The 14,394-nt window shown below is 37.1% G+C and overlaps 1 protein-coding gene across 3 annotated transcripts in view; it reads left to right on the top strand.

The window, feature by feature from the left end:
* PJA2 (praja ring finger ubiquitin ligase 2) overlaps nt 1-14,394 on the top strand; it is a 63,059-nt gene that overhangs the window by 16,228 nt on the left and 32,437 nt on the right. For all 3 annotated transcript variants that reach the window (XM_077790009.1, XM_021524780.3, XM_021524779.3), the window contains exons 3-6: nt 1,179-2,184; nt 7,137-7,319; nt 8,704-8,889; nt 10,937-11,045. In XM_077790009.1, the coding sequence (XP_077646135.1) occupies nt 1,179-2,184; nt 7,137-7,319; nt 8,704-8,889; nt 10,937-11,045 (1,484 nt within the window). The remainder of the gene's footprint in view (nt 1-1,178; nt 2,185-7,136; nt 7,320-8,703; nt 8,890-10,936; nt 11,046-14,394) is intronic.

Here is a 14,394-nt window from a genome sequence, read left to right as displayed (position 1 = left end):
CTCTATCACTTCATGTTCACTGAGGCCAAGACTGTCACCAATCTCCATATGGGTCATGAGACCCTCTGTTATCAAGCAGTAAATCAAGGAGGGCACCTTTCCTAGTTGACCCCTTTAGTACCTGTACCCTAAGTTACCATCCTGGTGCTTTAGGAATCAAAAAAACTGTAGAAGATGAGTAAGAGGAGATAATACTGACAATATTAAAAACATGACTGGATTTGATCCTTGGTTACTTACTATATATGACTCTGCTTGAGCAAGAGTAATGGAGTAGGTGATCTGTAGAGGGGCCCGCCAACCAGCCTTGGCTCATAGCAATTTTGTGGAGGAGCTTCAAGATTCTAATTAGATACAGTATTATTTCCTAGAAGCCAGATTCCTAGTGCTGAAGAGCATAGCTGTCATAAGATTCCAGTGCCTGGAATTCACCAATCTAGTAATGGAGCCTCATCTAATGATTTAGATGAGATTCTGGACAAAATAGTTTGGACTGTTGCTTTGGTTAGGAGTTTAAAAATTACTTGAAAAATACTGATTTTGTAGTAGCAGTAGTATCCATGTTTTTACCTTCTTTAACTCTTGCTGCTAGAATTGATGTTTATTGCTATTTTATGCAAGAGGTGTTCAAGTGTAATATATCTAAAATACATTTGTGATGAAGCAACTATTATCTGTAATAGCATATTCAACCCTGCTATTTTCTTCTTATGAGGAGTTGCACTCAAAGGTGCAGGTAAAAAACAGTTATTTTAGTATGTAATTTATAGTAGCAATAAGTGACTTTATCTGAGTGTGGCAGAAGGCACAATTTAGCTAGTTAATGGATAGTCCAATATGAAGAGAGAAGTTCTTTTGGCTTTCCTGTTATCTTATAATTCCCTTTTATATAAACAATGTAAAAAATCTGCTTGTGTATATATTCCTTTAATACTTTTTTCCCTATAACATGTGTAGCTGGAATTTTAATTTTAAATTTAGATCTATTTCTGTAGGCTTAGTTTGTATAAATGAGAAGGTATTATTGAAGAATGCCTACATCTCTACATCTCTGATAAATGTTTCTGTCACTTTGTACTGCAGTCTTAGTAAATTATTCCTTCTTTTTAAATGAGGAGTTGTTGTAGACAAGAATATTTCTGTTGGTTTTGGTTATTCCAGTGCATTCTTTCTTACAGCTTTCTGTGAAGATTCTAGTCCATTGGTTCAAGTTTCTACTGAACCTTTGTCAAAAGATGCTGATATTAGAGAACCTGTTTGCCAAAGTGCATCAAGCCAAACATCACCAATTTCTGTATTCAGTTATGGCCTTGAAGGCAACCAAATCTCACGGGACTTGATGAATCCTTATGAAAAATCTGAGGACCTTGCAGAATGCACATCTGGAGGGCATAATGATTTGGATGGTAAAAATGGAATTGCTTTTGTAAACATTGACTCCTATGAGCCGGATAGCAGTGATGGAGATGAAGAGGGTGTTCTAGACGAATGTTCTTGGTTAAGAGAAGCAGCAGATCTACTTCAGGAAAGACTAGATAACTTACTTTCTCAGTATGAAAAAGACATGGAGTCTATTAATGACTTAGAGTCCCCACTGTCTGCTTTAAACCACAGCATTTCTAGAGAAAGTTGCGAAGAAGGAGGACCAATGCCTTTGGCATGTCCAAACAATAGGACACTTAAATCTGCTGAAGATGAAGCTGCACCAAAAATTAGCCTGAGTTGTGAAACACAGCAGACAAAACATATAGTGGATGTTGGAATTGGAACCCCTGTACCTGATGCTGATGTATTAAACATTGTTGATGGAGACACTGACCAAGAAAATTCATCTGAGCTGGTAGTGAGACCTAAAATTAGAACACAAAATACTGCTAAACAACTGGAGAGAGAAAATCATCTCTCTAGTGATGATGAAGAGGAAAATAATTCCTGGAGGAGAATTGGAATTGCTGATGTCCAGCAGTGTCATCCTGAGTGTCCCTTGAGAGATGGCAAAGATGAGATGAGTTCTGGTGCTTTCTTTCTCTCAAGAATGCACAGTCATCGAAAGAACATAGAAATAGACTTAAGAAGAAATTCACTAGCTCGAGAGCAAAACAATGTTCTAAGTGACAGTGTTTTTTGGAATGAGTTAGAAGACCACGACACACATTACATAATGCCTCACAAAGATGAAGACAGGTAAAAATTTTACTTTTTATATCTGTTTTAGTATTGAATCTTTTCTGTAAATAGTGTGATAAACTGAACAATATGTTAGCAAATGAGACATAAAAACTTAAGGCATTTCAGAATATGATCAGCTAACAAGATGTCAACTTTTCCATTCAGTTATCCTTCACTCTTCTGGTAATGTAAAAAGACTTATGTCTGTAGTCAGAGCATCCTATCGTGAAGAATATTACTTGTTTATTTTTATTTCATTTTTACTGAGCAGATGGAGGGTAAAGACTGAAAGCCTTGTTCAGCTTTAAAAGTTTCCTTCTAGGCTTACTCTTGAGAATTTGGGTAATTTTGCTTCCAAATCTCAGTATTCTGCATGACAGCCTATTTAGGTTCTTATTTCCAGCCTTTTGAAAGAAATTGTTCTTCATTTTAATATCTGAAGAATAACTTGATAGGGTTGCTTATAATCCCTTTTTAATGGAAATTGTTCAGACTACTAGATGTTTCCAAAGTAGCTATTAATTGTGACAGTTTTAGATTTACAAATTGCTCCAACCTTGACACAAGAAGCAATGTTCAGGTTTCTCCTTTGAGCTCTTCAGCTGTCCTGGTTTAGGATGAATTTGGGACGAAACTCCAAAAGCAGTCCCTCTAGAAAGCAGATTCATGTGGCCCCACCCCCAGCTGATTCAGGGAAATATTTCCTTGGGAAAAAGTTGAAAAAATGGTTCATTTAACAAGAAAATATTCACAAGCATAAAAAATGAAAAAGTATTAAAATTCAGAGAGTCCTTGTTGTGGGGTGTAACTCAGCTCGCTCAGTCTCTCATCATTCCCTCTGGTGCTGGAATGAAGCATCCTGGCCCCAATGGGCCACAGGTGTGAGCTCCCCAGTGTTTTTCTGGGTTTTCAGTCCAGAGCGGGTTTGAACTGTTCCAAGAAAAAGAAAAATCGCAGTCCAGGGAGCTTGTCTGCGTCAGATAACTAAAAACTAACAAAAAGCAAAGGAGAGCTCTGTTCTGCTGTCTGTCCATGCTGCAGACAACACAGTCCAGGAGCAGGAATGTGGAGGAGTGAGTGCAGTTTCTGATAATAAACTGTGCACTGCTTTCTCCCTGCTTCACTCTCAGAACCAGTCTTAAAGGTGCAGAACTTAATATCCAGCATAAACAGAACAGATAATTAGGGAGGAAAGCATCATATAGTCACCCTAAGACATCACCCAAAAGACAAAGAAATTTGGATAAACCTTATGTTGATTAACTTCTATTCATAAAATGTTAGCTTAGAACTCTTCACTATTAACTGGAATTATATAACCAAGCTATTTGAGGGTAAAAACATTTCTAACCCTATGATAATTTATGGAAGATGTAGTAGTGTTTGTAATGGCTTTTTTTCATATTTTTCTTGCAATTTGCTTTCATCTTGTTGATTCTGTTCCCACTGCATTCTTTACAAGACATGTCTTCTGGATGTTGATGTGGCTCTCCTGTGCATGTGCTTGCCGTTCATAAGCTAACCTGCTTAGTAGATTGTATGTCCTGTATTTTTGTAGAGAGAAAAGCGTGAAAATTAGTTAGCATAAAATCTTGTCCTTAAAACATTGCAGAATTGCAACTATGAGAGAACAAAGTGCATTTTAAAATAATAGACTTGGGGGCTTTTCTTCAAGGTGTTAAGTATGGGATCCTGCACTTGGTGGGGGATAACACCCAGTAGCAGCACAGGCTGGGGGCCCACCCACTGGAGATCAGCTCTTCTCGGTAGGACATTTGGGTGCAGGTGGGTTGCAAGTTGACCATCAGCTGGTCATGTGTGTCCTCAGGGCCATGAGAGAAGAGTTATTCTGGGATGCATTGGGAAGAGTGTGGCCAGCAGGTCAGGGAGGTGATCCTACTCCCCTTCTTGCTCTAGTGAGGCACATCTGGAATACTGTGTTCATTTTTGGTTTCCACAGTTGAAGAAAGATAAGGAGCTACTGAAGAGGGCCCAGTGGAGGCCACAGAGATGATGAGGGGTCTGGAGCATCTCTCTTGTGAGGAGAGGTGGGATCTGTGTCTGTTTAGTCTGGAGAAGACTGAGAGGGAATCTCATTAATGCAAATAAACAGCTCCGAGGCAGGTGGAAGGAGGATGGTGACAGAATCTCTTCAGTGGTGCTCAGTGACAGGACAAGGAGCGATGGCCATAGACTAAAACACAGGAAGTTCTACCACAACAAGAACTTCAGGTTGAGGGTGACAGAGCACTGGAACATGTAACCCAGGGAGGTCATGGAGTCTCCTTCTCTGAAGACATTCCAAACTCAACTGGGACTATTTCTGTGTTCCAGGTTGGACTGCAGAAGGGTTGGATGGCAAGGTGGCAGAAAGGTTTGGCTGGATGATCTTCAAAGGTCCCTTCCAGCTCTGACAGTTCTGTGATTCTTAATAAAGGCACTTGTAAATGAATCCTTCATTTCCTTGTAAGGTTTACTTTTCAAAATTTTATCTTAGTGCATAATCTTTTCAATTTTTGAAATGCTGCTGCTACAAAATTAAAATGGCATGGAGGAAGTGTAATCTAAAATTACAGCATTGGCTTCCATGATGCACAGTGATGGGTTATTGTAGCATGACAGAAAGAAATATAGATTGATTATTTGAAATGTTCTTGATGGCAGTAACTGAACTAGTAAACAGAAGTCATGTGTTTTTAACTTAGAATCCCTCTAATTTATGTTCTAAAACCTAAAAATACTTATATTTATTAAATATATTGTCAATGATTAGTCTGTACAAATGAGTAATATGTTCACTCTTGAAAGGTGAAGTTTTATGTTTTAAGGTTTAAACCATATTTTATGTTCATGCAGAGCTACATAAAAAGTGGATTTGACATACGTGTCAAATTACATCCTTCAGCTCAGTTTTAGCTTATTCCCAGCCCAGGGAGAAATTCACCTTTTGGTTGCTGCAGTGTGGGCCTCCACCTTGCATTTTCTCTTCAAGGAGCTGCACAGCTATTGTGGTATTAGCTTGTGGAAACTGTGTGGGAGGGAGAAAGACTTGCATGTTTGTGAGAACCATGTATGTTCGAAGTTGGAAGGGTGGTGGAAGGTCCCAGGGCAGGGTTGGAGGGAGGAGGATCATGTCTATTAGCTCAGTCCAGTTAATTTTGGACTGTGTGCCAGGTACAGGTCAGGAGGGGGTTCAGCCAGGGGAGGGACTAGTGTCAGCAAATCCACATGCAGATGCTAAGTTCGTGTGCTGTGCTTTTGGCAAGTGGTAAGTCTGTAACACCCTAACCATTAAGTAATGTTCTGGACTCATGCAGAACTGAGCACAGTTAAATCCTGAGTTCTGAAATATTTAATGTGCTTCAGTTGTTTAGTGTTAGTGACTCTAGGTATATCCTTTTCTGGTTTGAATTAGTTTTTGTGCATAAACCTTAAATAGAACAAGTTTGATTAAAAGCAAAGGAGGAGTATTTTTAAGTGTGTTGGAAGTCATTCTCAGATTGTAAATAGAGACAACTAAAACAAGGCATTTAAGTATTGCAGCTATATACAGCTATATACAATTTCATCTAAGATGAAATTGTACATATTGTATATATCTAAGATGTCTATATCTAAATTGTATATATCTAAGATGAAATTGTAAAATATAAAATAACTTGAGCAAACAAAACAGAAACAAAACACATTCCAAACCAAACTCCCAACCCAAAACCAAAGAACCAAACAGAACAAAAGATTTAAAAGTCAATATTCAGTTTTAGATGGTGTAAAATGAAATGCATTAGACTACATATTAGAATTCATGATATATATTATTTCTATTTTAAAGTAATCCATTAAAATAGCCCAAAATTACTGAATATTCTAATTTTCACCACTTTTCTTACTCATCAAAATTGTGATAGAAAAATTTATTCCTGCCTCAAGTTAAAATGCTTATATATAATCTTTGTCTTGAACTTATTTATTCTCATAAAACTTGCAGTGTGTACTATGCAGTTTTTCAAAAGCTCTTAAAATTCCTTAAATTGAAAGTTCTATTGGCATGTATTTGTACTGTTTGATAAAGGGAGGAAATTAGTGAATTTGTAGGTGGGGAGGTAACAATACACTTAAACATACTGGGTTTGGCAGATTAGAAAACTATGCTGCGGATGTTGTGGATTGCTTTGCAAAATGAGGTCTAGTAAGCATGTTGGCTGTTCGTATCTGTTTTCTCTAAATTTTGAAGTGACATAGCTACTTGGCTTTATTTTGAATTTCAAAAACTATCACTGTAGTGAGTGAGTTATCTAAGTGCCATTACCAATGCTAGCAGCAGTTCATCGTTCCTAAGATTGTGCTAACTCTACTATTTTGTTTAAGCTGCCCAAAGTTTATTTGTTGCCCTTTTCTTTGTGGTGGCTGAGCAAATTGTCTTTTCAAAACTCCTTGCCATTCATCTTGTTTGGAGTTTGCAGTAAAAATCAAATCAAATAGTTTCGTAAGTAAGTTATCCATCATAGCTTTCTATGTTAAAAAAGGTCATTCTAGATGGATTATACGTTCTAAGAGCTGTTACTTTAAATTTGTTTGGCTGAGAGGTAAGGCCAACATTGATTATTATTTGTTAATCAAACTGTGCCACTGATGCCATTTTTCTAATCTAGGAAAAGCATGTGCATAGTGAGTCTGGTTTCTGTTCTTGAGTTGTTTCCTGTACTCTATGTATGTGGCAAGGGAAGAACAAAACACTTTTGCAAAGTAGGATGGGTAGAATGTTTGAATTCTTTTTTAGAGACTAATTTTTTAAAATAACTCTAGGTACGCTTGATTTGTAATGCATCTATATATAGCACAAGATTAATTTCTCTTAGAAAAAAGCTACCTATATTGAGAGCAATGTTGATAGAAAAATAGGAAATTGTTTTATTTCCCCTAAAGCAGTGTTTGAATTCATACTCTGTTATTTGTTTAAATTGCAGCTCAGAGTGCAGTGATGGAGAATGGCCTACATCTGTGCCTTCCAGTCTTACTGCTGTGGAAAAAGAGCAGTCCTCAAGTGATGAAAGCTGGGAGACTATCTCGAGCAGGGAGGAGCACGACCCTGGTGTGCAGAGGAGCAGCAGGGGTATGAAAGAGGAGAGCACAGACTTCTGTTTCCAAGAGTATGCTTTTATTTTATTGGCTAACTTCCTATAGCTTCTAGCATCACCAGTAGTAGGGTATTCACGTAGCACTGCATAGAATAACATCTAAAAGCAGTTACCGTGCCAGCAACAATCATTTGCCTGCATCACAATAATCTGAGTAGTTGTATGTGTTTCAAATCAAGGAAAATACGGCATTCCATGCAAGCAGTTCTGCGTAATGAAAAATACAGAAACAATGAGAGCATATTGACATGTAGCGTCAATAATAGACTTAATATATTGACTTTAAAAAGTCAGGCAAGTTATTTGTTAAGATATACATGTTACATAAATATCCTTTGATACTGCTTAGGACTCCTTGAAAAGAATTTATTTATTGCTCTGCATTATTACTTCTCCTATTAAACTGGTGCTCATTTTCTGCAGCCCTATCAGTGATTAAAGAAAACTTGAATTTCTTGCTTGCTCTAGTAACTTTAAATTTACTTTATTTTTCCAGTCATTCAATACTTCATAAACTATAGCTGCCTTTGCTTATAAGGCAAAATTTGTAGCTGTATACAGCTAAGAAGCATGTTCTTGGCTTTTTTCCTAAGCATCTAATATTGACTCTAGTTTAAATCTTTATAAAGCAAAGGCCACACCTAAGTGTTCTTTCAGCTTCTTCCACTCTTAGGTGCACAGTACCTATTGCTATGCAGTCCCCTTGGTTGTTAATGCTTTTTTAGTATTCTCCACATTCTTGGGTCTTGAAGAACTAGTGTGACTTTAGGAAAACTTTATAACAACTCATCTCTTTCAAAACAACAATAATGGAGCTGTGTGCTTTTTAATTGTCTTTGATATGAACAGCGTGAAAATGTATGCATCTTTAACATAATCCGTCTTTCTATAAGAAAAGTGGGCCTCACAGCCCCATGACTCTGTATCCAGGTGACTTCTGCTCCTCTAGAATATCCAGGAATGAGAAGAGTCTTTCTCTTGCAAGATAGCTTCTCTTGCAAGTAGTAGCTCTTTACATCACATTCAGGCCAAGCTTTGCCATGGAGGCTGCTCTGGATGTCAAGACCTTTCTCCTTAATGGCTCTAGGAACTTGTAGATAAATAAGAAAATGTTTAGTATGAAATTTATTAACCCTGTCTGTACTAGGGGAAATTAGAAACAAACTTCTTACTGTACTGCTGGCCTTGAGCATTAGACAAAGCTTTGCCACAGAACTGATTCTGAACTCTGGGAACTTCTTGAATTTTTATGGCAAATGCTTAATTCCTAATCTGTGACTCCATAGTCTGGGAAACATGCCTGTTTAGTTTTTGTTATGTTTGGCTTTTGTTGTTTATGTGTGTTTGTAAATTCTCTTAGCTTTTTAGTTTTAGCTTTTCATTTATTTATATAAAGGGAGCAGGCGTTATTGGAGGAAGGTGAAGTTGCTTGGTTACGGTACGAAGAAGACCTGGAAAGTAGCAGTGATGAGGAAAATGGTCCAATTAGTGATTTTGTACGTCTTGGATTCTCCGTGTTGAATGGTAATAACAATCTTGAGGATGACTCCAGTGTGAGTGAAGACCTGGATGAGGAGTGGAGGTATGCATTTGATAGTTGTCTGCTCTCATTTCAGAGGTTTTGTAGTTACTCTTTTCTTTTCTGTGTAAGATGTAAAAAGTACTTATGGCTACCAGTATACACTTGCTTCAAGGACTAATAATCTCAGTTTTATTGTTTAAGGTATTTCAAGTGCTATGTATTTTCTAATGAGAGGAAAAGGAATAGATTTGCTAAATCAGGCTTGATTTGAGAAAATTTTGGTGCCCTAAATATGCAAGGTATGGGTGTATTTTCTAATTTAGTTTTCAAGTGGATGTGTAACACAAATAAGGCAATATGAATGCAATCAGCATTCAAGTCAGTCCTGTTTTATAACTGATCTTTTCCTCCTTTGAAACTGGTGTAAGTTAGTCATTACAAATCTATTTTATTTCTCTTTGAAATGCCATGCACTTACCTAATATTATAATAATTTTGAATGCTTCACTCCATTTTCTGTCATTAGATTACTGAAGGATATTACAATCAATTTATTATAAAAATGCTTCAAATACCAGGAATAAAGTGATTGGAGCTACATACAAAATAGTATAATGTGTTTGTTTTACAATGTGATAGAAGGCTTTACAGTTAGAGACATAACATTTGCTCTCTTCTACTTATTAAAATACAGACTTGAGTGCAGACATAACAACACTGTTGTTTTCTCCTTATGAAGTTATATTGTAGAAAAGTATAAAAGGGACTAATGCATGAGAGTCCAAACTAGAAGTAACGCCTATGTTCTTACACTGTCAGGTGGTAAGCTAGCAGTGGAATTGTGTGACAGGGACAGAAGCTGTCTTTTATGTGTTGGAGGTTAGCCTTGGTAAGCTTCCTAGTTACTAGAAACAGGAACAGAGATGTTGATGGTCTGTTAAGTTTGGTCTGCTGAGCATATGCAGACCTGTACATCATTTCACTTGTGCCTGTTTTAAGATTTAATTTCTGAATTTATAAAACAGAACTAAAAAAAAGACCTGCCAAGCCATGAACTGTGACACATGATGTAGTCAAAATCTGACTGTTAGTTGTAAATCAACCTTAATAGCATACATGTGAAACATATTAGCTGAACTTTTACAGTTTTACAGTAGAAACTCCCATCAGGATGCTCTGAAGTATACACTGTGGGAGTATGGTACCACTGTGCTGGGACCAGAACTGCAGAACTGCCTCTTAGAGGCTGGGTCTGCCCTATGTGGGACACAGCTTGTTCCAGCTGGCTCCAGTGGACCCACCATAGGGTGGGGCCTCTGGAAAGGTGCTAAGAAAGGATAAAAAATGCTGAACAGCAAACAGTGAGAGAGAGAAATTAAGATGATGTGTAAGAAGCAACCGTGCAGACACCAAAGTCAGAAAGAAAGGGGCAGGAAGTGCTCTAGGTGCTGGAGAAGACTGGTGGAACAGGGAGGGACTTGCTAGATGGAAGTGTGTCTGGGGAGAAACCGTGCTGGAGTAGTTGATGAAGGGCTGCAGCTTGTGGGAAAAGCCCATGTAGGATCAGGAAAACAGTGTGAGGAGGAAGTAATTGCAAAGAGGAACTAACCATGGACAGACCACAACCCCTGTTCCTTTCCCTCTGCCCTGCTTGGGATAGGTAAACTAAAGGCCTCAAGGGTGAAGGAGTGACGTTGAGACTGGAAATAAAGAGAGGGCTAAGGGAAAGGTGTTTTAGTTTTTGTCTTTGTTTCTTACCATTCAAATCCATTTTTATTGGCAATAAATTAATAGAATTATAGAGCAGCCTAAATTAAAAAGAAATCTCAAAAGATCATCTGGTTGAACCTTTCAATTAAATTAAGGCTTTTCCTGAATTGAGTGTTTTGTCTGTGGTAGTGATTGATGACTCCTGGCCCTTTTTCTTGACCCATGAGCTTTTTATCTTATTTACATGTCCAGTTGAGGCAAGGGTGGGAGAGATCAGTTGGCTGGGTATCAGGCTTTTATTAACAATTTTATTAACATAATTTGATATATCCAGACTTTTATGTTGTAACTATTTATTTCGAAAATAAGACCATGTTTCCTAACCTTTGTTTTTCAGAGTACTTGATGAGTTTGGTGATGGTCTAGGACTAGCTCAAGCCATTCCTTACATGGAACCTCAATTTATCACATATATGGCACTAGATGGACACTTAGAAGCTGTGGAGGTATTAAAATATTTTTGATCATCTTAAATCTGTGATATTGCGACATAAATATTTATAGTTGAATCATTTTTAACTTAATCTCAAAATCAGGAGAATAAGAGAAAAATGCTTTCCTGTGTTAGCTTGAACTTTTGGGTTGGCAAACATGAAAATACATCTTGAAAAATCTTCTAAAGGGTGTACTACAAGAAGTCATTTATCAGTACCTACTCCTTTTAGTATATGCATTTATTTCCTCGTAAGGCAAAGAAAGTTACTAGTTTCTACCAGTATAAACATATGCCATTTAATTCTAAAGATTTTCGCCAACTTCTCTACATAAGAAAGGAAAGCTTATGCTTGAGTCTATGCTTGTGAGTTGTCCAACTGTTTTGGTGTTTTTTTGGCAAGAGTACATTTGGATTTCTCAAATTTTTATTTACAAGTAGAAAACTCTCCTATGTGTGACTGTCTTACTCTGTGTATTTTAAATTTTAAAAAAGTTTAAAAAAAAAACCCACCCAATAACAAGCAAAAAAACTCCAATCAGGAAAAGAAACCACCTGAAAAAAAGAAAAAAAAAAAAAAAAAAAAAAGCCTTTTATCTTTACCTTGTTCTATCCCATTTCATCTGTCTAATTTTGGATATAGACCAAAGCATTTATTATCAGGAACCAGCGTGGTTATGGTCTTTGTCTTTTGTTTATTACTTCAGGTTGGTCAATGTCAGAGTGAATACAAAGCTAGGTGTGATCTAGTTTGATGCAGTGTGACAATTCTTGCACTGCCATAAATCTCCCCTGCAGGGTATTTGTCAAAATGAGAGCTAAATAATGTGTAGACATGTCATATGGTGTTATAACAGCTGAACTGAATGTTTTGTAGGTTACGTAAGTTTAGGGCAGCAAGGGGCAATTTGATTGCTAGTATCCACTTTAAAGGGGTGAACCAGGCACTGTATGTCACAGTGTGCTTGCAGACAAAATATCAAGGGCACTTTGAAATGCTCTCTACTGCTGACAGACAGTGGAATAATCATAAATAATGGGGTTTTTTCCATTAAATGTGCAAAGCCAGTGACTTTCTGAATAACATTCCCAGGTCTTTTCCAAGGCAGTGGAAGGGGCCATTCCCATAAGTTGGCAGTCATGCAGTTTCCAGGTTTTGTACGTCCCCCAAGGTATATAGGAGGTCATAATTCATGATCATGTATCACAGGGCCTTCTACAGCTGTGTAGGATCTTGTTAGCATTACTTATTTAGAGACAGTTCATTAATTTGGAGAAGATTTGTTGATATCCTTGTTGTTAAAGCAGTGTTTTGAAGCCATATAGAGAAGATTCTTGTCTCTTTTGTAGTGGGTGGTTCTCACTACATCAGTAAAAACAGAACTGCAAAAACAGTTGACCTCCTTTGCACCAAAGCAAGAAGATCTGTGTAGAGAGGGGAAACTAAAGGGGAAACTAATCCCATCTTTTTTTTTTTTTTTTATCTACACATTAGAACTTGAGAAGGAGACTGAGTTTATTATGACTCCTAAGTTTTCCTTTCTCATTCCTGTATAACAACATTTGCCTAAGTACTGTCAGGAGTAATGTGTGTAGTCCTGTCAGAATGACCTGTACAAGTAATCCTGGATGATTATGTGCATGGCTGGCTAAGGAGGTGCTGTAATTATGTTTGTGTCACCAGGAACAGAGCGTCACTGAACACCATTAGCAAGCAGGCAGAGGAACCGATGGTACAGGACACTGTGAATGTGGAAAAGCTGATTCTCTTATGTAGCATTTGTGCTTGAAAGTAGCACAAAAAGTGAAACTTTATGGTGGGCATAGAAGTCTTGGCATATTTGGAATTAGTCAGCAGAAAGTGATAACTGAGTAATAAAAGGAAGAGTTGTATGGACTGTAATCACATAGACAGCACAGGTTTTGAGTAAGAATTCCAAGTATTTCTTTCAAATCTCAAGCAGAATGTATAGCACATACTTTTACAGTATGTAGTGGTTACTAAAATTGTTCAGAAGATATGAGCAAAATAATTTACTGTTGTTTTGAAATACTTGAAAGGGATATGACACAATAAAGCATCCAAAATTCAAGTGTATCTTAATTGGAGGAGAGGGATTGGGAGATATCTATCACAAATAATTGTGACATTTGGACAGGAGAAGTAATTAAAATATTAGATATTTATTTTGAAAAGCGATGTTGTATAGCTTTTATAGCTCTCTGGGTTTCTAAAACTTAATAGAATATATATGTGATTTTAAATATTATTTTCTTCCATCTGTTATAAAGAAGCTAGATAGCTGGGAGTGTCTGATTTACTTCATTAGCAGTACAGAACAGGCTGGTTGCCTCTGCTGCATCAATTTATCAATTTAAACTTTATAAATATTTCCTGTGGCAATTCACAGACGTGAGGAGCTCAAAGCCTTGTAGGCTGTAGCACTCTTGTTTTTAAAAGAAAAATGTTCAGCATTTTGTTTTTGCTGCATGGAGAAGTAAGCAGTCACACAAGAAATAAGAGGAAGTATAGTTATTTTGAAGATGCATCTTATAAAAGTTATAAAACAGACACTACTTTGCTTTGGATTTGAAAATGTGGCTTTCAGCCTCAGAGTAACTGTGGCTTTGTGTCTATAATGTTTCTTTTGTGTAGGTTTTGGAAGTAAGCAAGCAATACAGTGCTTTCTGTTTGAGAATACTCATGCTGGATATAAACAGAAAAGTTTGACACATAAATAATATTGCAACCTTCTGTATCCCTGGGATCTTATCTAGTTTTTCCAGGTGTAGTAGTTATTCTGCTTAAGCATACCTACTATTTATTCTCAGACCATTGGAACAAAAACCAAATACAAATACTAAAATCATCTAAATGTTAGTAAGGTAGTACAGTCTGCTGTACCAGAATTTGATGGGTATTAGCTGTAAAATTGGAGCAGAGTTTGGTAGGGGAATTTGCACACTGCACTAGGAATAACCCCAGGTTTTCCCTTAAACTGACAAATTTCTTGTTTCAATAGGAGCTGTAAATATTTCTTAGCTCATGCTGATCTCTCTCTGCCACAAAGGTTTGACTGTTATGTATAAAACTGCTAGTTTAGATCTGTGGTAGTGTGGTAGCTTCAGCTGCCTGTTCACTGTGATCCAAGTCCAGGCATGTTTTCAGTTGCAGCTGTAGTAACTTTGGGGAAAGTTTAAGACTGAAGAGGTTTTTGTATAGTCCAGTGTTTCTCTAGTACATAGAGCTTTTTAGTTAAGTGTATTCCCAACATTACAAAAATATCATGCTATCTTACACTTCTTACTAAGAGAATTTTGTGGCCAACAGCGTAAATAATTTTCAAGCTGATTAGAACAGT

This window comes from Lonchura striata, chromosome Z (genome assembly GCF_046129695.1).
Source record: "Lonchura striata isolate bLonStr1 chromosome Z, bLonStr1.mat, whole genome shotgun sequence".
Classification (NCBI taxonomy): domain Eukaryota; kingdom Metazoa; phylum Chordata; class Aves; order Passeriformes; family Estrildidae; genus Lonchura; species Lonchura striata.
The sequence above is the reverse complement of the archived record's forward strand: the minus strand, read 5'-3'. Positions and strand labels throughout refer to the sequence as shown.